The following is a 25114-nucleotide window of genomic DNA, read 5'->3' on the forward strand; positions in this document are numbered from 1 at the left end:
TTTTTGTTTTGTTTTGTTTTGTTTTCGTTTCCAAATAGAGTATAGTAGCGAAACACCTGGGCGCCTTCAGTCTGAAGAGCGTTCCTGGATTCAGGTGGAGACTCCGGCGGATCTCTGTGTTGACAGTGGGCGGATACTGGAACTGTCAAGGAAGTTGGGATCTTCTATATCCAATAAATGTTATTTGTAACCATGGAAACCCCGTGTCGCGACGGTAGTACGTAAGAGAGCAAAGCAAGCCGGAACCACAGAAAGGGGCGGATAAAGACTTGTGTCCGTGTACCCTGCTGAACTTTATAATGTCCAATTAAAGCGAATGAACTTCAACATCCCCCGAGCGGTCAGTGAACGTTACACCGGGTGTGTAGCTGTAGCTGTAAGAGCGCAAAGTGAGAGACCGGCCACTTTTCTCCCCACACAACAGCGAAAAAGGGCGGGGCACAGCCTCTCCTCACTGTTTTCCTCCAAACAGATGATTACAGCTGAGCGAGGAAAACAGAAATAGGCTAAATGAGTCCTTTGTTATTGTCTGCTGTGAAAATGGTGAGCATTTTTGACTTCGCCTGCCAGTTACAGGTCCAGATAGTCCAACCACACCCTCTCCAAACAAAGAGGCTCGGAGGCACAGACAGAAACCATCAGTCAGATAAATGACAGCTCGGTTACCAAAATGTCAGAGTCCAGCGGAGGATGGAAATTACAGTGTAGCAAAAAAATGGATGTAAACCATGTTTAAAGGTGAAACTCCATACCCTCTTTTGCAAAACAACAAAACAGGGAGGGGAAGAGCCCTCCAGAGCAGTTAGGTTTTCCTGTTATCCTCCATTTTTAAATCGGTTTAGTGTAAGAGTAGGTTCGTCCATTTTAGTATTTTTCTAAAGCTTATGTTTTGTGTCAGTTTCTCCTTTTTGGATGTGATTTAAGCAGTTCAGAATAAACACTTTGAAGGTATTCACAGTGAATAATCACGCGCCCCAGTGCCTCTGCGAGCGTGCTGTGTTGATGAGAAGCAAACACATTTCCACTCATGCATTTTAATTCTATCCGTCCACTTTTTTCGTAGTCTATCTCTTAATTTTTGTTGGATTCAACTGAAATGTTTCACACCCAGTGTCTCCTGATGTAAAATAACAATGCACGAACACACACAGTGTGTAAACTTTATTCCTCTTTCTGTATGCATGAATTGTGCAGATAAAATAAGCAACTGGTGTGCAGCTCAGATTATTTGCATTTTATCTTTGACAAATCTAGTGCCGGTGTTGTGCCAAAAAGTGATTGTCTGCCAAAAACTGATTTCCGGTATTTGCCAAAAACTGATTGCTTGTATTTAAACTGCTATAAGTAACTTGTTGGGCTATAATATGTGAAACATATGTCAAATGCATCCCTCATGGATGACATAAAGTCATCTTGAGCCACAAACAACATTCGTGTAACAAGGTAGAAGCCGCAATCAGTTTTTGGCAGCGACTTTTATATAACCTTTATTTATGCAGTTAAAAAAAATCTCATTAACATTAAAATGTCTTTTGTAAGAGTGAGCTGGCCAAGAGGACAGCAGAAATGGCAGCAAATATTACAATAGTTCTGTAAAAATATTTTAAGTGGGGATAAAGGACCGGATTGGTTATAATGTAAGTACAATAACACAGAGTTGTAAAGATACTTGAAAAACGGATAATTTTTTAATTCTCTATATAACCCCTCTGTAAACCCTATTCACCGAAGTGTATTTACGAACATACGTAAAGATATTACACAGAAACATTGGAAATCAGTTTTTGGCAGACAATCACTTTTTGGCACAACACGGGGACCACGACGGGCCAGAGCTCTGCTTATCACATGGGGACGTTGACATGAAATAAAGTCATCATGAAATAAACATGAAATAAACTCATCTTTTGTTACCTTGAGCAGCCTTACCTCAAGATTTTGGCGTTTATTCATCTGCTGTTTTTGCATTTTGTCATTTTCTTACAAAAATCATTATGCTTTTTAAGACTACAACAACACACTATAGACAATACATATTCCATAATACTTTGATTAGTTAGGTATTTCAATATATTTAAATTATACACTGTTTTCAGTACAATAATGACACTTGAACCAGCCGGCACCAGGACGTGAGCTAACATTCCCCTGTTTTCATCTCGAGTGTGTTGGAGCTTCGCCACACTTTTGTTTGTTTTTTTCATTAGTTGGATCAGAAAGTTTCATCATACATAACTGGTTTTTTTACTCAACATTAGTAATACTTCATATACTTGAGTGTAACATGAAAATTGTGCTCCTGGTTGCAGCATTATAGTTTGGCAGCACATGCACAGTCTACATTTCGCCTTTCCGTTTTCACCTGCTTTCTTTCAGCCTTTTTGCCACAACCGTTACCGAAACTCCAAAAAGTCAACTGATGAAATCAACCGCTCTGACCCAGCAAAAGGTTTGCAGCTGCAAAGGAGTGGAGATATCATTGAGTGTGTCTTGGTTTTGGTGACGAAACCCCCAAAGGCTTTAGAGGCTACACGCATACTCCCACACACACATACGCACACAGAGACTGTAACCTCATAAAACAAGTGTTCTTAGTCCATAATACAGCAAACAATTTGTACCTGTTGTGAAAGGACAAATAAAACTATTGCACAGTAACTGTCTTTCTAATCAGAACATGAGACAGTTGCAAAATTAAACATGAACAAATGAGCCCGTTTTGCCGCCTCATCAGAATGTGTAAGGCTGTGACAGTGCATTAGGAGTAAGGTACCCCTGAACTCTGCAGTAAAGTCTCTTCTTCAGTGCTAAAATTAAAAATTAAAAAGAAAGAAAAAAAACTGGAAAGAAAAAAGCTGCTCTATGGTTAATAAAGTCTACATGGAACAGCAACAGGACAGAGTGGTTTGGCGCAACTAATGTTATCTTCAGTATGCTAATACCTCTAAGGAGCTGAGAGGTGACTTCATGCCGTGTAGATCAGTGATGCAGTTATAATGTCTGAGTGGAAAATACAACAGGGGGGGTCCGACAGACTTGATGCCACCCTTCTAAAATGGGTGTGGAAAAACTAGAGACAAAGTTTCTATTGCAGTTTCTGTGAATTCACGTGAAGCCTCACTGGGAAATGAAGGCCCAGCGAAATTTCAGGAGGCTGTACGCCACCAGTCAGCCAGTTGAAACCCAGAGCAGCAGTGTGGTTCAGGGTGGGTGGATGTGTGTAGGGAAGAGGGGTGGAGGAGAAGGACGAGTTGGCGGATCTACATGCTGAAGCCGTAAGCAGGTTGAGCGGGGTAGCCTGCGGCAGCAGCGGGAGGGTAGCCGTAGCCAGGATACGCTGGCTGGGGAGCCACTGGAGAAGGAGAGGCAGTCAACATCAGCTGCTGACCTGATCACATAAACAAAAACAAACACAGACAAAATAAAAATTTCCCCCGTCTTTATAAGAAAGTACACATGACTGGACTGTTTTGTTGAACTGCTAAAGTTGTTTGTTCTATATCAAACAAAATTATGGGGCTTTTTTTTTTTCTCCACTTAGGTTTTTTTTATGTGCTGCTCAATGAGCCTGTAATTCTTTTGGCGGTGTAAAGCTAATTACACAGCAACAGCTGCTGCTGGTTTCAGATAATAACAGAAAACGCAAGCGTGTCCACTTATTATGGGTAAACTAATCAGCTAGATTATATCATTGTAAAGTATAGCCCAAGCTTCATTTGGGGAAATCATTTACTTTATCCAGGAACAACAATGTTCATCCCTCAGTGAGCTGTTCTGCCTGTAAACCTACCGAACACCATCGGCTGAGGCTCTGTCACTTCCTCTTCAGTTTTTCTTTGGCTTTCGGCCTCCTCCAGTTTGTCCACCTGAGGGCAACAAAGAAGAGAGGACGGATTAGACATCACTCACGCGCTTACTGTTGAAAGAAAGTCTCAGTTTATGGATTCTAGGTATCGTGCAGAAAGTATATAAGCTCAAGTTGGCTCAATCTGTTTTTCATATTTCATAGACTTTGGCAAAAAACTTTGCAAATTACAACATAAACTCTAATACCTGAGCTTTAAAAATACACTAAGGCTTATCCCACATCAAATTAATAAACACTGACAAACACAAGCAGTTACAGAAGATATATGATCTTCATCTGTGAAAGACAAAACTACAATCACCACTTCACAGTGCAGCTAAAGGTGAGAGAAGATGCCATGCAGGTTTGGTGAGAATTTCTAATAAAGCTTGCAGTAAAAATGTTAAATGAAAATTTAAGGGTCAGTTTACCCAAATCACATAAAAAAGAACCATTTAACCTTTTATCACATCTAGTAGCATCAAATGACTTGTGACATTCCTGCTATCGCCCCAATCCAACAGGTTCTGCTCTGAGCTTTAATATACCATCTTTCATTCAAATACCATCTGTGACTCAAAGCTGTTGTTTATTTTTTATATTCACCAGTAAATAATTTGCCTTAAAAAAAGTCTTTACATGGTCTGCATAATATGAATTCCAGATAACAATGAACAATGACAAATTTGGAAAGGTGCTAATTTTCTAAAAGCTAAGTTCTTTATGCACCAGGAAGAAAAGCAGATTAACATCAATCCAACAGAGCAGCAACAAATCCAAAATTGCATCACAACTCGACACCAGCAGGTGGATTTTATTTAATTTTGATATTTTATTTTAGTGATTTGTGTAAAATTGACCCTTTAAAAAGAAGAATTACGGTAAGGTTTAAGGTTAAAGAAATATTTGAATACAAGGAGAGCAAAAGCTAAACAGTACGTTTCTAAATTCCAATTTTGTGCCATTAAAAGTGCTACAAGATTAAGTGGCAGTCACAACTTCAGCGTGCACCTGATCACAGCTGCAAGCAGACCCTCCTGACTGAGTGTTTATCACTGCTGGCCTAAAAATCAAGCTAAGGGCTCGCAGGTCAAGCTCATCCTTGCCAGGCGTACAGTAATTGTGAATTGTTTGTAGCACTAATCCTAATCCCTAAGTGCAAAGGAGTAATCAGGCACTGTGCTTTAACTGTGGAGAAGGCTGAATACTGAAGGTTCATAATTGAAGCTCGGTCAGCGCAGAGTCATGTTGAGTCAGAATTAAAGAAATAAACATTTCTTAAAAAGTTGGGACAAAGGTGTAGAGAAAAATAACATGATATTTGCATATACAATGGTATCACTGGGGTAAGCTGCCTGTTTAACATGTATGTACTGATCTACTTCATGTGAGGCGGTGTTGGGATTTCTCTACCTGATTAGCTGCTCAAACTGGCTGTTAGATTCCATCCCAACCTGTTTGACCAGTACCAAAGGTTTACCTACAACAAACCTAAACTGAAAAACTAAAACTAACTGAAAAGACTTTCACAAACTGAGGAAAGGGCACTACATAACCTTTGAGGTTATTGTTTGCAGCCCTGCACTAATTTCAACAATAAAAACTAAAACAAAGTGACCTTTAGTTAGAAACATGGGGGTGCATCGAGCAAGTCTAAAGCCAAAGCAGCTTTTTCTCTGTGATTGTCTTCTTTTCTGGGCTTTCAAAAAGCCTCCGTCAGATGGAAAGATCACAGTTTCAAGGCTTTAAAAATGCCACTTGACACAAGATGCAGCCCCAAGAGAGAGAAAAGTTAGAGGTAAGAGGTATCCATTAGGCCAGGACAGGCTAATCCTGGTGCTGAAGAAGAAAAAAAAATAGTGTACAGGCCTTGGCTCCAGAGTTTTTGCTTTAGACTACATTTACCTTCTTGCACTTGACAGCTAGAAAACTTTATAATCTACCAAACGTCCCTTTACTGCTGTATATTTACCCAAAATTAAGATGCAAACTATATACTCAGTTACAATACAGTCACTCTTAACTTTAACCAGTAAACATTATCCATTAAAAATTGTTATGTTTCATCTCTGTTGCATCAGATTTGCGTCAATGAAACTGAGTCATTATTATTTAGGCTCTAAAATACACTTTGGAATAAGAGGAAGTTAAAAATGTTCATTTGACCTGATCTGGTGGTGGGAGGCTATTTATTTTAGCTTCTGATTACACTAACTCATATACTACTGCCACATTTAGCCAGATGTTTTATTATTGTTTTCACTGAAAAGTAGTTATATGTCTATTTATTTTTATTTCTCATGAACTTGTGTCAAATGGCTAAAAACCAAGAGAAATAAATAACTAAGATTAGAGCTCACTGGAGGAAAACCTGTTTAATCTGAACATGTACTGGCACAAGTGGAACAAAAGCCTGCACACTACTACAGTTCTCCAGGACCAGACCTAGTTAGGCCAAACTCAATCTACAGTCCATGCTAGGTTCCTACATCAGAAACCTAAGAGATAAGTTAGGGGAAAACAGACAGACAAAACACAGAAGAGAATTTTTTTAAATAAAAAGGGCCAGAGACCGTCACCTTCGCTGCAAACTCATCAACCTGGAAAAGAACCCAAAGACATGACCTCACATATCTGTAGGTAGCATTGGTAAATATACTTAAAGGTCATTATGAAGATTTACATGTTTCACTCTGGCTTGTAGTGATTTTTTTAAAAATCCATCTAGATCGTTTTGATGGAATTTGCATGGTTTTGGAAATACAAGCTGTGGTGACATTGTCGCTTGAAGGCTTGAATGTAACAGAACTAAATGACACTTTTAGTGTCTTGTGGTTCTTAAAGTGCCAAAAAAAAATTCATGCGACAAACTCGACACCTTTTCCCAGAAGTATTGACCTAGTTGCACAAAATAATTGCACAAATCTTGTTGTGAGCACTTTCATATAGGAAATTATCTTCTGCTGAGCAAACTACACCGGCTGATATAGACGGACAAACAGCACTGCAGGCCAGAGGGAAAAAATTGGGCTGAACTGTCCCTTTAAATATTATTACTTAAGAAGGCCTTAGTCTCTGCCTTCTTGTCTCACCATATATGTTTGACCTGTTTCTCAGAAATCACAGACATATTACATCAACAACACCACATATTCTTCTTAAAATTACACAATAGTGAAATTTATTTTAGTGGTAAAGCTGACATCAAACAAACTCCTGGTGTTGATTGTCAGCACCAACCTTTGTGAGGTACTCTCTCATGACCTGGATAAAGTACGGCATGGCAAAGTCCATTATGTTGTGCCTCCAGGACAGCTCCAGCACCACGTCAGGGTGCAGGAGATCATAGGAGGCAAACAGGCAGGCAGCAAAGCACTCCTTCCTGCCCTCCTCTAGGAACCACTGGAGTAATGTCTCTGCCAGCTCAGCATCCTTAGACTCCGCTGCATACAGCATGGCATCCTAGAAGAGACAAAAATGTATCTCATTCACATGGCTGAGTGAAAGATAAAATCCTTTATCTTCAAGTGTGAGAAATTAGCCAAAAGAATCATTCCTGTGAACAGATGCAATTTGCATGTGAAGTAAACAAACACTACCATCTATAGGTACATTGAGGAAATGGAACCTTTTAAAAGTCTCCTGTATTTTTAAGAGCTTTTCTATTTATTTTTTCATTACCTTGTATAGCTTGTCCTTCTTGCAAAGCTCCACGCTCTGTCTCCAGCGGTTGTTGCCCTTATACAGATAAGCAGCAATACGCCTGAACTCAATCAGTTCATGCTTTTCTAACCTCTGAGCCAAGCTGATGGTGTCAAAGTTGTCATAAGCATCAATGGAGGCTCTCAATCCCTGTGGATGATACACGGATAGAAATGCATTGCATTTGAGATCCAGAGGTAACAGCGTCCTGGGCACTGCTTCCTGTACCCATTTACACCAGTATGGTGTCTATCCTCAATCCATAACTGGCTCTGTGGATTTCAACATAAAGAGACTGGTGCTGGTGTGAAAAAGCAGGCATCATCACAGCAAAACAAAATTGGAACCGCTGCTATCAGTGGCTAGGAGAGGGGCTAGAAAATCACCTGCGATGTACAGCCAGGCCATAGATTGTGTCTTTATGATTTTCTTTACACAGATATTACTCTTTTTTTCTTTTCTTTTTTTTAGCTTTGTAGCATTTGATTGCCATACTTGTTTGAATGTCTAAAAAAATTGTAAATAATGCTTAAAACACAGTAAATAATACACAAGCGACAAAAAAATGGCAACAAATAAGTCACATATTTGAGCTCTTTGTTTTTTTCATCATGTGTTGTGATCAATATAAGGCACAGAGCGAGCTGGCAAACCTGGTAGTCTTCCTCCTCTGTCAGCAGGTTGTTAAGAGCTTCATTGACAGACTTGTTATTGTGATTCTGCACAGACCTCAAGTAAGGCTTGACCAACTTCAGCTGGTTCATCTAAGAGAGAAAAAGCAACCCATGTCACACCATATCAGCAATGGGTCCAGTTTATTTAGAAAAACACATTTTATTTAATATACGTTTTAAAAAGTGAGGCTGGCCATGCTGGTTGTTACCTTGCTAAAAAAGATGACAGCCCGGCTATGGTCCAACCGAGGAGACAAAATGGTCAGAAGATCATTCAGTAGGAGGGGTTTGTAATCCAGATAGAAGGATAGAGACTTATAGTAGAGCTCCAAGTTGGCAACCTAAAGGATAAAAGAAAAAACACAATAAATTATCAATTGATCATGTAAGCAGTTTGTGAAAATAATAAACATTTAAAAAATAGCTGTGTTTACCTTTGCAATAATATCTTTAAAAAGCCCTTCTTTCCATGCGTCAGTCGGATGAGTCATCATAGTGATGACAGCGTTGTCATACTCCTCGTATTTATCGTAAAGGAAAACCAACTCTGCCCATAAATGAGACTGCTCTGCAGCACGAAGAACCTGGTAAACACAGAAAACATTCATTACTGTCAGAGATTTGTTTGGCTGGTCTAATAGATTTGATATATTTGAAGTAAAATGTCTTGAAGCTTTGAATGGCTGGCATCAAATAGATGATTTATCTTTTATGTAACCTACTCTTTTTGAGAGGGAGGGGGGAAACACACACACAGACACTGAGCCAAAAAATATTCATATCAAAACATAATTATTTTTTAACCATTTATATAGATGTATTAATACACATCTTTTGAAATTAGCAAAATATTAAAATAAAATAGTGTTTTGTGCTTTTAAACATTTTTTAAAAAGATATTTAAAGTTTTTAAAAGGTTATTTGAGGACAAGATGACAAACAGTTGCATAAAGCTGGTAAATGAAAGTTTAATTGCTGCAAGTCACCAGAAATGCGTCAGTAAAGAACTAGCTGTAAAAGACAGAAAAACAAGTCAATTAATTTTCTGTCTGCTTCCTTTTTCATGGCGCTGATGAGAAGCAGAAATGTTCACTGAGTAATGAATCAAAAGATTTCATGGCACACAAGCAACCTCTTTGATCTGACAAAAGAAAGAACAGTTTTGAAACGGGCAAACGTGCACACATAGTGACAGAAACACTCTACCTTTGGGATGTTGACTCTGGACCAGAAGAGCTCCAGGTGCTCCCTCATCTTCTGAGGTTTGAACTTTGAGTAGAGGATGGCGAGCTCGGTGAACATACCCATATGGGCCCGCTCCAGACCCAAAGCAGCCTCAAGCAGAGCAATGAGTTCCTCAAAGTACCCGCGGTCCTGGTAGTAGCTGATAAGGTCCTCCAGCTCGTCAGCATGGATCACAATGTGAAGGCCGCAGATTTGTGCCAGACGAAACTCCTCGCCGTCCACGCATGCAAAACATACCTGAAAAGAAATTAATGCATGAAACTGGAGATAGCCAACGATAAACAGAGGACCACTTCTATTATTCATATCATCATATCCTGTGTTTTGCTACCTTTTCGTGTAATCCTCTAATCATCAAGTATCTGTCATTTTTTACATGAAGTGACTATATTAGAAACACTGGGGTGACCTGAATTAAAAGCTGTAATAATAACATAAAAACTGCAGCAAGAAAATCACTCAATTTCAATCTTATATCCACAGAAATAAAACAAAACTAATAATAAAATAAAAAGTCATAAAGCTGTTAAATCAGCCCTTTTAAGTAGTTTTATAAATCTCGTTTATGATGCCTAGGCTCAGACTGCTGGGTAGCCATAGTGCGTTTCTCTCCCTCACTCTCCTTTCTCTTTTTTCCCCCGTGCATTTATAAGCACTATTTATATTTATATCCACTATAGCATGTCACTGACATTTTGTTTTGTCCTGTTTTTGTTTACCATCAGTCTCTCTTGCTTGTAAGGAACCATTTGATCATTGGGGCTTCTGTCTATAATGTCATAAAAATAAAGCGCCTTGAAATGACTACTCTTGTAATTCGCCACTACATCGATTCAGTTATGCTCAGTATAGAATTACGGCATTGTTTCCCCATGTCTTTTAAATTAATCAGACAAAGCGGAGACCTGTAATTGCACTAGAAAATCCAAAGGGGTGCAACACATTTGGACAAGCTGTGATGAACCTCAGACAAGGAACAAACCAAGGCAGAACTTTTAATCTCTTTTTTTGGTTTGTCTCCCTCTGCATTTTGTCCTTTTTCTTTTTTAAATGTGTGCTTTCTACACATGCACTGCCTTAAGACACTGTAAACTTAGCATACGGAGTTTGCATGTAATGAAATGTTCTATATAAATAAAATTGCTATATAGAAATATACAATAATCAGGTGTCAGGTACAGATGCAAATTAGCCATTTTCATCAAATCTGGCACTGATATTCATTATACTGTGTGCTCCTTATTAAATAGAATAAATAATTAATTAATGAGCATAAACAACAGACTATAGCAGCCAAGTGCAATCCATGGCTGCTCACAAATCCATACATTATTATTTTGCTGAGAGACAAATCAGATGAATCAGACACTCCAGAAATAATTATGACGTAGATCCTGACGTGAATGGCACTTAAAAGTTAAACACACCTTCTATATTAACTCCTACATAGCAGCAGACTGCCACCGTAATATGCAATCTGTTTTAATAGCGTGTGCACAAAATTTAAATTAAGTTTAAGCCGAGTTAAAGGTGGTAATTTACCCTACAATATGATAATAGATTAAGAGTCAGACTATTTCATAGTCAAATTTTTGGTGTTTTTGCTCCTGTTACCTCCTTCCATGTCCGTGTGCTGTTAGCTTTCCTGGCGCTGTCCACGGCTGCCTGGTACTCTCCCAGGTGGACTAATGTGGATGCAAGTCGAGCAAAGTTGGACACATTGTTATACAAAAGTTTGGCTGCTTCGTACATACCCTCCTCATAACATCTATCGCCCACCTGGAGAGGTAGAGATCAGATGATGAATATATAGATAGCAATCATTTTCTGGCAAAGAGCAAAAAGCACATTCTGCAACAGCTACACATCTCTTTAACACTACAGCTGGAACTTTTGTTGGTTTTTTTACCTGCTGTATGTGAGCATTGTTGGGCCCGCTGACAAATTCTTCCAGCTCAGCCAGACGGTTAGTTTTAGCTAACGCAAAGATCAGCTCCGTCTCCACGTAAGACTCTCTGGCTTTCTTCCGAGCCATCTGTAGAAACTTCACCAAATCCTCCCAGTTATCTAGAAACAGCAACACACTACAGATCAGCTCAGACCCAAGACTGATAAACACCATTAGCATGTTTTACCTGTAAATCAAAAACGTACTGTTCTTGCTGGCTGCGTTGACCACCTCCATGTACGCTGACGGGTCAACGGCTTTAATGTATGAATCAATGGCTTCCTTGACCAGGTCTCTGTGCAGCTGGGCTCTTGCTAACTGACTCCACACTGCAGGCTCATTACAGCGCTCAGCAAACTCATAGGCACGGTCTAAGTTCCCTATGTGCTCTATCAGTACCTAGAGGGATAAAAAATAAAAAATAAATAAATAAGAGATGGCTATATTCTATGAGCCAACATGAGATAAAACAATAGGACTAGCATTTTTAAGGCTCGTTCGTTTTCACTATTGTGCTAAATTCACAGCGATTAAGAGAAACTGATGAAACCTGCCATCATTGGCAAATGACTTTGTTAGTTTAGTTAAAGGGCTTACCCACAAGTACTTTTAATGGCCCGGATTTAGGAAAGGTAAATATCAATTCATTCATTAATGATTTTCTTAAATATTTTCTAACTTTGGTAGGAGGGCCCGGGAGATTATGCCAGTTCTTACAGGTCGAGAGATGAAGTATACCCTGACACATGAAATATAAACATCCCCAACTACAAATGTCGCAACAAAGTCTTTTACAAAAAGAAATGGAAATTTGTACTTAATTGAGTAAAATAAATGCACATATTAATGTACATTTTTACAGAGAAAAGGTTCTGTGATTACTAACTTTAGCTTACTGTAACTTCGACCTCCAGCATCAGTGCAGTTTTAGCAGGATTAGGTTTGTTTTTACCTGTATGGCTGAGGTGTTCACATCAAACTTCTTGAAAATAGCAAACGCCTCTTCAAAGAGCTCGTTGCTGATAGCGATGTTTGCAATATCCGGAGCATCGTAGTTGTCTAGCCTGTTAATGTACTCCATCACACGCGTGCGATCTGCCTTGATGGCCGTCAAAATAAGCAAGTTCTGTAGGTTTCTTGTTTAAAAAGAAATAAAAGAAATGTTAGAAAAATGGTTGCACGTAAATGATCACCATGAATAAGCTGTGAGCCTGAAGTACCTGTGTTCACTGAAGACTGAATTATCAAGTACGATTTTCTCCAGAAGTTCAATCAGCTCGTTGGGCAGGTCTGCGGTCATGAAGGCTTTCACTGTGACCGACACCTCCTCTGGGTCTTGGGTTTCTGACAGAGCTGTCTGCACCACCTGAGAGGAGGAAAATCGAAAATAGATGTTGAAAGAAAAAAAAAAATACAATTCATGTTTGCATGCTTTACTTTAAAAGAAGAGGTGGAGGATCCCCTACCTGGTCGATGAGCTGTCTTCTAAAAGGATTGTTTTCTTCTAACACAGTCGCCCAAAGCTCTGGATCTTTCCGCCGTACCAGATATCGAGCCTCACTCTTAAATAATGAATTCTCATTGCACACCTGACATGAACAAATAGTTTAAAATGCATTCATTATAATTATTTAAACTATGACACTAAAGCCATACAATGTGATCTACATACTTTGATGAGGTCCAGATCACACTGCCCTCTCTCATAAGCCACACAGGCCAGGTGGGGGTCTCTCTTCTCACAGTAGCGTCCAACCACGGCGCTGTCATAGAACGGGTTCTCCTTCAGGAAGCGCTCGGGTGTGTTGTTGCTGTCAATGTAGATCTTAGCCAGGGCGTTATGGGTAGCTGGCTCCTCACATCCTTCATGGATACGAGACTCCAGCCATGGCAACAGAAGTTTCAACCTGATAACAGAAACTGTACGTTAATATAAAGCTTCATTACATAATACCTAGGAGAAGCTTTTAAAATTCATTTCATGGCAAGGACTGGTAAAAGCACACATTACATTTCTAAGATGATGCTACAATGTAGCTTTTTCCTGTGATGTAATGCACAGCCAGAAGACTAGATGGCAGCATTGTCCACTCAGCAGGCCAATTTATTCATGTTTTAGGGTTTCTCACTTTCACCTTTGTTGATACAGACTAAATAGCTTCATTATATGAGACAAAGTTATTCTGATGGTTGACACTGAGGTATCGATGAAACATAATGACAACCTCAGAGAATCCACTCTAGAAATCACCTTTGGTGTTAAAATTAAAATATTAATTTCAACTTCATGTATGCATTAAACTAACAAGCATGCACTGAGCAAACACAAAGATAAATGTCTGTATATTCACATTCATGTATTCCACTCCTGTTTGTGAATGCTTAACGATTTATAGGCATCAGCTAAGGAGATCATGATTCTTTACTATTGATCGCCTCAAGGTTTATTGGAAAAGAAACAATTTTCAAGTTAGTATTTGTTCTTTTCCTTCAATGACTTGAGGGGAAAACACACATAACTAAGTGGTTCAGGCAAACCGCAAACATGGCTTGCAATCTGATCTATCATTTAAACTCATTCCTACAGAAGTTAGATTTAACAGTTTTTATGTACCAGCATGATACCTGCGCATTAAAGGCCAGGTCATTTCAGAAGTTGCTATAAGAGATGACAGGAAATCGTTTTACCCTTTAGTCTTACCTGTTCCTTTTCTCTACCTCGTCCACCAGCTCATCAGTGGAAAACTGCCCTCTGACCACCATGATCAGGTTCTTAATAACATCCTCAGAACAATCCACATCCAATAAACCTCCAATCACCACTGGTAAACGACTGGGGTTGACCTGAAAGCAAGTGGGTAGGATTCAAAATAGAGAAGCATCATGCAGCTCGATAACGATAACTAGATAATAATCAGATTATGTATAAAGTCACCCGAACTGTAGATCTTACCTTCTGTACATAGATTTCAATGTATTTCTGCAGACTGTTGCGGTAAAGGTAGAGAACCAGGTCATGGACAAAGTCAAAGCGATCACAAACAATGATAAGAGGAAGCTGGTCCGTTAGCTTTGCTTCCTAGAAGCAGAAGAAACATGAGGTTTATTATGAATTAACTCTGGAAGATGCTAATATCAGAAAAATATGCTAGGGGATCTTTATACCTTGAGGAAGTTTTTAACCCTGTCTGGGTCGTAACAGTTGCTTTCTCTACAGATTCTCTCCACTTCTTTGATCTGGCCGGTCTTACAGGCAGCCTGGATGTACTTAAAGTGAACATCGGGCTCTTGGCTGAAATTCACAATCGACCCAAGGAAGTAAAACAAGCCTTGTAGAGATATGAGAGGGGAGAAACAACATGGTGGTTAAGTTAATCTAGTGTGAATTCAAACCTGCAGAAAATGAGGAAAAACCACTCCACCTACCTTCATAACTCTTGAAGGATTCAAAAAGCTCCACTAATGCTTGAGTTCCCAGCTGTTCGTGATATTTAGATGCTACCTGGACACACAACTGCAGGTTCTGCCTGATATTAGCCGACAGCATGGCCCTTAAACACTCTAAAGAGTCTTCAACTGACAAGGAGCCAAAAAAGTTCACCAGCCACTAAAAAGAAAAAACAAATGGGGAGAAAGTAAAGCAACATGTTGAGCACGGAGGAAAAAGGAGTCATTTCAGGAAGCATTTTCACACATTAAGGAGTAAAATGAAGCCGTTCCCAAGAGAGCAGTATACAGGCATCATTGCCCTTCTACAGCCATACCTCAGGGTTGAGCAGATGTGTGTGAACCACGGCTCGTTTGATATCGTACAGGTCAGTGTAGTGTTCAAGAGCTCTCTGTAGCAGTCCTGCCTTCTCACACAGCTGAGCAACATGGGCACGGTCATAGTGCGTGAACATCTGGTTCCCAAGGATTGCATCTGCTACCTAAAACAGCGTATACGCACACATGAGCAAACACATTGTATTTAACATTATTAAAGAAAAGGTAAGCAGGAGAGTCTGAACATTAACATTCACCTGGGGGGCGTGTATTAGGTTCATCTCAAGCAGACGTGTCTGCAAGTGACCTTCTGCTGGGCGGTTGTTCTTTAAAGCATCCAATAGGAAGGAGGTGCACTGCTGGATCAGACTACCCTCCATAAACACATCAACAATCTACCAAAGAGCATGAGAGAAAAGAGCAGTCAAAACACAAATAGCTAGACAAAGTTCTCTCTCTTTTTTTTTTTAATTTCAGACCATCTGTGAACAATGATTTGAGTTAGCATGCAAAGGCTTGAGTTGCACACTATTAAACACCACAGGCCCGGCAGCCAGATGTTTCGGTTTTGCAGATGTCCTTAAACATGAAAAGTTCACATCCGAAAAGCAAAGGTCGCCTTAACACCATCGCTTTTCATAAAGTCATCATCTTCCCTGTTTGAGATTAGGACAGAGCGGAGTGATGATGTGGCTTTAAAGGGAGGAGAGGGTGACTGACTCAGTGAATTCCTGGCATTGCTGCCACATCTGGAATAACACATATGTAGGCTCCCACACTGGGCACTTTGTGCGTTTGCGTGCATGTATAAGGGTAAACAGGCACATGCATTTTAAAGGGAGCACACAAGCAGGATGTCTCCAGTGAGAGAGGCGTTCACGTTTGTGCGTGTTTACCTGGTTGATGTTGGCCAGCGGTTCCTCATCCTGGACCAGCATCTGAGCAAACTGCAGACCCTGGTCTGGATTCACACGCATCACATTCCGCAGCAGAAACACCCAGTCTGGGGTATATCCCACCTACGCGAACGCAGAAGGATAAAAATGCACATGCCTGCTATTTGTGCAATGCTCAAAATTTAAATGGAAACACAATAAGCCTTCTGATTACCTTTTTAGCATACAACACTATCTTCTGGAATTGGCCAGTCTCTGCAAAGCACTGAATGACCTTGTTGGGGACATTTGCTCTGAGGTACACACTAAGAGCGAGAGTGGGGTCAGAGGCCTTCACCAGGTCTCCCAGCTCCTCTGAGCACTCCAGCTACAACACAAGAGGAGGAAAGCGACTTCACTTACACTGGTCACTGTAAAATAAATAAAATAAATGTATATCTACAAATCTGCCTCATTTCTTTAATCCTCCAGTTATACCTTGTCCTCTTTCAGCCATTTCTCCAGTAGTTGCTTGCGGCCCTGTTGCAAGACAGGCCTGCACAGCTCCAGAGACTCAAACTTGTTGAGCTGGCCCTGGTCCAGAAGAATACCAAAATACTGCAGCAGTGGAGAGGCTTGACCCGGCTGGGCCGGGACGCTCTGAAACTTGCGGATGGTTTCTGCTGTTCGCAGGATACCCTGAGGCGAGGAAAGACATCAAAGAATGAAGGAATTATTAGTCGTAGAGTAAAAAACAAAACAAAAGCAGATTCCATGAAATGTTTTGAAGGAGAACTTCATGTTTATTGCCGTGGTTTCACATGAACATATGCGGGATTCTTTTTGGGTTTCGTTTTTCAGTGCTGAATCACAGTGTGTGTAACTGTCATAGTTTTAAGCGCCAACAGAAAAATATTTCACAATTTGATTCTGTGCAAATGCAAGACTCCTTGTGCAGTTCTCACCCACACCTGGTTCATATTAACATAGGCAAGAATGACAAAATGGTAACAGAGACAGGCGTACCTTGGGTGCTGATGCAGCAACCTTCGCAGCCTCTGAGTAACTTCCCTGGGCAAACAGAGTGTTGAACTTCCTAGCAAAAAGCTCCTCTGCCCCAGCAAGGTTTGACCTGACAGCTATCCTCAGGGCGAGATCAGGGTTCTGCAGCACGTTGGTGGCATAGTTTACAATGTTCTCCTCTTCCACACATACTGACAAAACCTATAACAAAAAAGGAACAGATAATAATTAAGAACTGCACAGTAAAAATAACTGAACTTAAGAAATGTGTCCAGTTAACAGTCCAGTTTCTTAAGAATGTCTGCCAAGCATAGCTTGCCAAAACATTACAGTCAAATTATCCACTATGAATAAACATTTCACTTGAGAGATTGTTCTGCACACACTCACTGCCCGTTTGCTTCTCACCTGTCCCTTCTTATTGACACCAATGATTCCCGAAGTGGCTTCGTGAGGAGCAGTTACAAAGATGGTCTCAGCACTGATTCGGTTCATGTAAATACACACTCCAGACTCCAGGTCGTACAGGTGAATGTAACCATACTTTGTGATCAAGTATATTACGCCATGCTTACTACCAATCTGAGGAGAATAATTAGAAAAAGAAACATTCAGGAGTGACCCTTAATGTGGTGAGCAGAGTACAGTAGAAGAAGCCTCATTTTCATTACCTGCATAGCAACGGGAAAGTCTGTCTGGGCCTCTGGTGGGAAAAACACATCCACAGCTTTCTTAGCAAATGGCTGGTTTCCTGCAGCTGGCTGACCAACTTCGATGATGTGTAACTGGTAGAAGTAAACCAAGACAACAGTACAGCAAATGAGACCAAAAAGAACATCAGAGTTGAGGATTTGTACATTAATAAACTTATTTATTTATTAAGTTATTTCATAGGATTCTAACATAAACATTACTCTTTCAAGACACTTCAAAGCAGTTTGCTCAGCAGCTAAAAACACAGATAGCATCATGGGTACATTCGAATGGCCTTCACCTTTCCCCCAGCCTGTGAGCGCACAGCAAAACAGAATAGAGTGGAAGGTTTGGCATTTCCCTCCACTTTGAACTCCCCGAAGGCAGCAGCATGGCCCTCGATGGGCTGGGACACTTTCCTGTCAACGGAGTACAGCTGCATTGCTCCGACCACACGGTTTTGCTGAAGGTCAAGGAAAAAGAAGAAAAAAAAAGGTGGGGGGAAAAATTGATATGTTCAAGTTATTAAGGATCAAAGATACAGGTTTAAATTTCAGGCAGTGTGTTTGTATGTGTATGTGAACAAATGGTAGGTATTATCTGTGCATTTGATTAGATGTGGGTAAACAAACTGTTTGCTTATTTGATTTAGAAAACAAGTTCACTTTGAAATATGTATGCATGTTGTCATACTTTGACATAGTCCTCTAGATCCAGACTCCTTTAGAAAAACAGAAAAAGAGTGGCATATTGATTTTCTTATTGAGATTCAGCAAGTCAGCAAAAAAGACATCTGTCCATCCATTTTTCTTTCACCTATTGAGGGCCAGGTCACAGGGTGCAGCAACCTAAGCAGAGAAGCCCAGACCTCCTTCTCCCCAACCGCCTCCTCCATCTCATTGAGGCGAGCAAAGAGATGTCATCTTTGCAGTGTATCCTACTCTTTGACCTCCTCCCACTATGACATGTCCAGAACACCTTGCCCAACAGAGGACAGGAAGTATCCTAGTCTGATACCAGAACCACCTCAGCTTGATCCTCCAGACAAAAAGTATTTCCTGTATTCTTCAGTTATTACCAAAAGCTTGTGACCATAGCTGAGGGTAGGGACGATCAACTGGTAAATGCTTCACTTTTACATTCAGCTCTGTTTACCACAACAGACCGGAATAGCATCCTCATGCGGATGCGGCACCAATCCATCTGTCAGTCTCCTGCTCCCCTCACTTGTGAATAAGACTCAGAGATACTTAGACTCCTTCACTTGGGACAGCAACTCTGACCTGGAATAGGCACTCAACCCTTTTCCAGCTGCAAACCATGGCCTCAGAGATAGAGGTGCTAATTATCATCAATGCTGCTTCCCATTTGGCTGTGAACCACTCAAATGCAATCTGTAGGCCACCACCTGATGAAGCCAACAGAACCACAAGATCCGCAAAAGGCAGAGACACAATCACGAGGCTACCAAAGTGGAAGCTTCGGCTACTCCTAGAAATTCTGTTCATAAAAATCATGAAGAGAATCTGTGACAAAGAGCCCACCGGGAACGAGTCCGACTTACAGCCAAAAAAACCAAAAAACATCCGACTCTTTGTGTAAGAGAAGGATAAAATGCTGCGAGGCTGGTTACAGCAGAAATTTCTGGGAAGCTTAATCGTTAGAATTTCATGCCACTGTTCTCAGAATGTGTCTTTTATGTGTTCATGGACACTAAATTGTGTTTTTTTTTTTAATGACATTATACACCCTTATTGGCATAATACAATGGCATAACAGCTTGATCTCTTTATCCTTCCCTTCAGTGAGCAAACAATAACTCTGGGAAGTGATGAAGTTCCAAGTTTATTGGTTCCTGTAGAAAGTAGATGATCCAGTCATTGGTTAGGAATGCAGATTTTTTTTAAAGCTAATTCACTGTCGCACAATAGCTAAAGGTTTCAAAACTTAGTGTGGTAAAAACAATTCTTTTGCTTTCCAGTATGTACCTGCTCACAGCCAAAACCTTCCAGCCTAGTGAAGAGAACAAAAGTTGACCTCAGATAAAGTGTTCTTTGTGTGACCTTTTGTCCAATAAGGTTACAAACAGGGATCGGAGAGATAAATATTCCGTTCACAGAAAATGTTTATATCACCTGTGCTTTCATACCTGTGCAGAAATCCCTATCAGCAGTAACCACTTCTGTTGTTCGTCAGTTCTGTAGTTAATGATCTGACATCCGGCCAGACTGGCGTGCCGATCGAATACTTTGGTCGGTTGGGAATCCCCCTCCATGCTCCAGTGATAGACGGCGGTATCTGTCACCAAGGCCACGGTGTTTACAGAGATCCACTTCCAGAACATGACCTCCTCTGACATGGTGTGAGCCTTCATCTTACTCTTCATCTCAATGTTGAAGATCTGCAGCGTCTTGGCAGCTGAGGGTCGGTAAAGAAACAGAGACGTGAGACGAAACAGGCAAGAGAGAAGTCGTCAAATAACTCCAAACAACAAATTAAATAGCTGTTCTGAGTAACACACAGACCCGCAGATGAACATGTCTGCCTCAAAATAGTTAGAAAATAAATAGAGCTACTTTTAATTAGAACTATTTATTCATTGAGGAAACATTTTAATAGCTTGTTCTTTTGATTATTTAGAGTGGCGAAGACCTAGTTTCAGCCAAGATTGATGATTTTCTTTAATGTAACTACTGTTCCGTGCTGTGAGCACCACTGTAATGGGGAACCGAGGGAGATTTCTGACACAAGTGTTCAAAACTCGTGTCAGAAATAAAGAGCAAATAAAAATTATATCAGAACTGCTCGATATTGTTGGTAAGCCAGGGAAGCACCACTCTTTACTGAGTGACCTGACCCGCAGCTACAGAAAGCAGACGGCAGCTTTTGAAAATGTCACAATTGACTAAACACAGATACAACCTCCATTTACCCAAAATACTTAATGAAAAACAAACAGGTGATATAATGCATGACTCATGTAAATACTAGAGCTGCTGTACAAACTTGCAAACACACAGCCTTTACGATACATAAATGGCATCCCTTATGTGCAGGAAGGAAAGATCTGAACATTGATTACGGCTGCTGGCACACGCTCACAGAGGCGAGCAAAGGTGCACAAAGAGTGCCCCAACTCCTCTCACTGTATAACATCTGATGATGCATACCACACATACACATCTACCTGCATACAAGTCATGCTAACACATGTGCAATTCTCATAAAAGTAGGGCATTTGCCAGAAGATTAGGCTGGAGTGTGGGTGTGCATGTGATATTGAGGTGCCTTTCTTTTAGCCGTCTGTGTTTTGATTGATCAGTGGTCGAAATAGATGTGCATAGTTAAAAGGGATACAGGGGATAGCTTTTATGAGAGAGACATGGCCAGTGTATCATCACAACAGCGTGCCAGACGGGTAGACCGAAAGCAACTCACCGTCTGAGAAATGACAGAAAGCAAAGGAGAAAAAGCAAAGTGTCAATCAGGTAAGAATGAGAAGACAAAGATAGACCATAAGGAAAGGGGCAAACAGGGAATACTGTGCTTAGAAGGAGGAGGGAGGGAGGAAGGGGGAGGAGGGAGAGAGAGAAGCATTATAAGCAAATCATCCTGATCAGCACTTGTGTTTGTGCTCTAAGGGTTAGTTTCAGTGACAGGCGATCAATTTTCACAACCAATTTACTACACTGGGTAATAGACGTGAGTGCACTCGGCATATTTACAACATTGACAGGCATTAATCTTTGCTGCGGCTTTCCCACAGCATTTCTAGTAAACGGCTAAATCTGTTAAAACTAGAAGCAAATAAACAGTACAGAGGCCATGCAGACTTCATTCTGGGACTTTAAACAATAATAAAATACTTTGCGCTTAATATAGGGCCACCAGTACAGTATTTCTCATCTATTGGCCACTGCTGCCTAAATGTGTTGTGTCATTTCTATATGCGTCATCGTCATACCTTTGAGGGCGATGACTTTGCTGGCGGGGTTCATGATGGCACTGTCGGCAGAAATCGGTCTCCTGATTGGGTTGGTGGGATCCGACATGTCCACAATCACCACCTGGTTCTGCTCGCCCACCTTCTCACGGATGCAGATGAACTTGTCCGACTCCATCGTCAGATAGCTGAACCCAATGTTGGCTGGGTTTACGCCCAGGTTCTGCAGCTAAAAAACAGTTTTGAGGAAATAAAAGTGAGAACCTTTAGCTTAATTATGTTACCCCATTTTACAGCGGTGGAGTATCATATAACGGTCAGTAAGCTAGTCAGTAGCTTGAAACAGATACAAGTACATTTTCAAGAAGTGGCTAAACAGTTTATAAAAATGACAACATAGATGCAATTACATTTAGTTTTCTTTAGGGGTACGACCACAGACATGTCTTCACATATACACAAAAACAAAAAGGTAGGAGCTAATGATATATCAGAAGTATACCAGATGACAGAGCTGTAGCTAGTGGTATATATGACATGTTTGTTTGCTACCCCTTTCATCTAGATGAGCAGGAACCTGTCCCCTGAAAAACCCCCAACACTTTTTAGTAAGCACTGTTAGTTAACTGGAAATTGTAGTTTAAAGTACTTTGAGTGGTCAGTAAGACTAGAAAAGGCCTACATAAATGCAAATACACTGTAGTACATTAATTATTATAGACTGTATCATAGATAAGAGAAAATTGCATTCAGTTGGGAGACACACATTTTGTATGTATATTTAGTATACATAGTATACACAGTATAGTACATTTTGTAATAAAAGTACTTAAAAATTAATTATTGGTCAGTGAGCCCATCCTCATTCACAGGCGAACAGCTGCGGCCAGTTTGTGAGAGATATGCATAAGGTGACACATAAAGCTATAAAACAGAACTGCATTTCATTCTCTTTATTTTCATTTTTACACAGCATCCCAACTTTTAAAGAATTGGGGCTGTGAAAGCAAAACTTAGCCACAAGCACAATATTCCTGCTTTAATACTATGCTTTTATTGCAACAACTTAAAATGTGGTGAGAAAATATATGTGGGAGCAGCTGCCATTTGCTTTTTAGGGGAAGAGAAAGTAGTGAGCGATGGATCATAACATGGACTTGATTAAAATAGCAGCAGGTCTGCTCAGGTTTTCCAGGGATACTCTTAAAGGTCGTTTTCCCATACAGGAGGTCTGGTCGGTGGTAGATGGAGCCAGGGAACAAGCGTGGGCACACAGCTGGATGTTAACTAAACAGAGCTTTATTTTAGCTTTATTTTACACAAGCTGACAATAATGTCCAGAATTTCCTATAATATAAATAGTAATGCTGTCATTGTACTTATCATTACATCTCTACTACTTAATTTTATTAAAGCTCGACTGGACCTTGACAGTGTATTTAATCATCATTTTAAGCAGCTAGCTGTAAATAAAGTTTAATTACCACTAAAAAAAAAAAAAAAAAACAAGAGATTCACTGAAAACCATGAACACATTAGAATATTTTAATAAAGCAAACCTAATGAGAACAAGTCAGAAAACACAACAACACACAAATTTGCCTCAAAACTAACAAACATGAAAAAGTCCAGTTTGGTTGAATAGAGGAATTACTGCACACATTGTCAAACTAACTGAACTGAGAGGACAGACAGAAACATGCACTCTCCCTCTGATGACTGAACTGACTGCATTATGCAGTCTGAGGCAAGCGGAAAGGAATCCTTATGCTCATCACAAGGACTGTACTATCTCGCAGTTGGCTGATAGAGCAGGAAAACAAATCATGACCGCTGAGCCATTTAAATCATGTCATCTCCAAAACAGGAAGGATGCAGCAGTGTTCAGCCTGGGGTGATCAGAGGGGCTGCTTCCAAAGAAAAATTGAATTATCCTAATTAATTGTATCCAAAATATTTTTAGATTTTCACTTATACCAGGTGCTAGCTTTAGCATAGGCTACACTTATCAGTATTTTCATGTGTACAGTGGTTAGTCACTTTTTTTTTTTGGGGGGGGGGGGGGGGGGGGGGGGGCATGTAGTTATCACCAAACACAGTTATTAGTTTTTTGGCTTCTTTTTAGATTTTGTTGTTGTTTTCAACCTACAGTCCTGTGACCAATCAAAAGACAGAACTGATGCAGACCACGAAATTCAGTTCCTTCCCTTAAAATGCTCTGCCAGGCCTTTACAGCAGCCACCTTCAGTTGCCTGCTCTTTGAGGATCTTTCTACCTTCAGTTTTGTATTTAACAACTGAAAATCTGCTCTGCTGGGTTGAGATCGAGCGACTCACTTGGTCACTGAAGAAGAATTTCATATTTCTTTGCCTTGAGAAACTCTTGGGTTGCTTTTGCAATGTGCTTCAGGTCATTATCCATCTGCACCATGAAGTATCATCCAATCAGTTTTGCTGCATTTGAATGAATGTGAGCAGAGAGTATATCCCTATACAATTCACAATTCCTCCTGCTGTTTCTATCAGCAATCACATCATCTAGTAACCCAGTTTCACTGCTAACCATACATGCCCATGCCATAACAATGCCTCCATCCTCGTGTTTGACAGAAAATGAGGTATGACTCCTCATTCTCCACACTTTTCTCTTCCCACTATTCTGGTGCAAGTTCATCTTGGTTTCATTTTCATGTTCTCAAGCGTAACCAGTGTTTTGCACCTTTTTGTAAACCCTGTATTTCCATTCATGAAGACATGTTTTGATTGTAAATCTTAACAATGGTACGTCCATCAGCTTGAGAGTGCTCATGACTTGGTTAGATGTTGTGAAATTCTTGAGCTGGTCAGTGCATTCATTCTTTTTAAGAATGTACCAGATTGTAAAACTTCAGGACATTGCATAAAGCAGGCAGCCTCACTTCATCCAAGGCCAGGGGCTGTAACAGTTTCTGATAGGCTTATTTTGGTTTTAGCAACATCTCTTTGGACTTCATATTAAAAGTTCCAGTCAAAAGCAACTACATGAAAGTTCAACATTTGTTTGCCTAATTTGTCATCTAATAATGAGGAAACTGACCTCACTTAATCAGGCACAAATTGAGCCTCTGAAAACTGGGCACTATGTATGAAAATGGTTGTAATTCTTGAACAGTTAATGCAACGCAAACCACAGCCAGATTGGGTTGTGCCAATGTCCAAGGAAAGTCCAAGAATAAAAAATATGGAGCTGTAAATTAACATAATTCCCCTTTCACAACATTACAGAATCAACTTTAACTGAAGAATGTTTGCAGTTTATGATAAAGAGACAAATATTTCATCAAAGATCAATATTCAAGTGCTGCTTAACCGTGGAACAATTTCTTTAAGCCAGAGAATAAATTAATTAATTAATTATGCA

The 25114-nt window shown here is 40.2% G+C and overlaps 1 protein-coding gene and 1 long non-coding RNA gene across 5 annotated transcripts in view; one reads left to right on the forward strand and one right to left on the reverse strand.

Annotated features, from left to right (window-relative positions):
- The window catches only part of cltcl1 (clathrin, heavy chain-like 1), a 29463-nt gene continuing 4349 nt past the window's right edge, over positions 1–25114 (reverse strand). The window contains exons 2-32 of one of the 4 annotated variants that reach the window (XM_085180933.1): positions 21744–21944; positions 19922–20200; positions 18074–18235; positions 17751–17864; positions 17488–17661; positions 17083–17280; positions 16555–16755; positions 16292–16444; positions 16078–16200; positions 15439–15576; positions 15181–15345; positions 14843–15023; positions 14582–14745; positions 14370–14495; positions 14118–14260; positions 13089–13323; positions 12883–13005; positions 12637–12782; positions 12369–12552; positions 11623–11815; positions 11378–11535; positions 11083–11247; positions 9430–9705; positions 8658–8807; positions 8433–8564; positions 8203–8313; positions 7529–7699; positions 7088–7309; positions 6421–6447; positions 3791–3866; positions 1–3388 (exon numbers count right to left, since the gene is read on the reverse strand). In XM_085180933.1, coding sequence (XP_085037059.1) covers positions 3261–3388; positions 3791–3866; positions 6421–6447; positions 7088–7309; positions 7529–7699; positions 8203–8313; positions 8433–8564; positions 8658–8807; positions 9430–9705; positions 11083–11247; positions 11378–11535; positions 11623–11815; positions 12369–12552; positions 12637–12782; positions 12883–13005; positions 13089–13323; positions 14118–14260; positions 14370–14495; positions 14582–14745; positions 14843–15023; positions 15181–15345; positions 15439–15576; positions 16078–16200; positions 16292–16444; positions 16555–16755; positions 17083–17280; positions 17488–17661; positions 17751–17864; positions 18074–18235; positions 19922–20200; positions 21744–21944 — 5019 coding nt within the window. In that variant the 3' untranslated portion in view covers positions 1–3260. Of the gene's footprint in view, positions 3389–3790; positions 3867–6420; positions 6448–7087; positions 7310–7528; positions 7700–8202; positions 8314–8432; positions 8565–8657; positions 8808–9429; positions 9706–11082; positions 11248–11377; positions 11536–11622; positions 11816–12368; positions 12553–12636; positions 12783–12882; positions 13006–13088; positions 13324–14117; positions 14261–14369; positions 14496–14581; positions 14746–14842; positions 15024–15180; positions 15346–15438; positions 15577–16077; positions 16201–16291; positions 16445–16554; positions 16756–17082; positions 17281–17487; positions 17662–17750; positions 17865–18073; positions 18236–19921; positions 20201–21736; positions 21945–25114 lie in introns of all 4 variants that reach the window. The other 3 variants (XM_085180934.1, XM_085180935.1, XM_085180936.1) reach the window with 3 other exon arrangements.
- Positions 20084–22130, forward strand: LOC146506505 (uncharacterized). Its single transcript, XR_014877318.1, has 2 exons — positions 20084–20200; positions 21744–22130. It is a non-coding gene; the product is annotated as an uncharacterized LOC146506505 (long non-coding RNA).

This window comes from Neolamprologus multifasciatus, chromosome 12, assembly GCF_963576455.1.
Source record: "Neolamprologus multifasciatus chromosome 12, fNeoMul1.2, whole genome shotgun sequence".
NCBI classification, from domain to species: Eukaryota; Metazoa; Chordata; class Actinopteri; order Cichliformes; family Cichlidae; genus Neolamprologus; species Neolamprologus multifasciatus.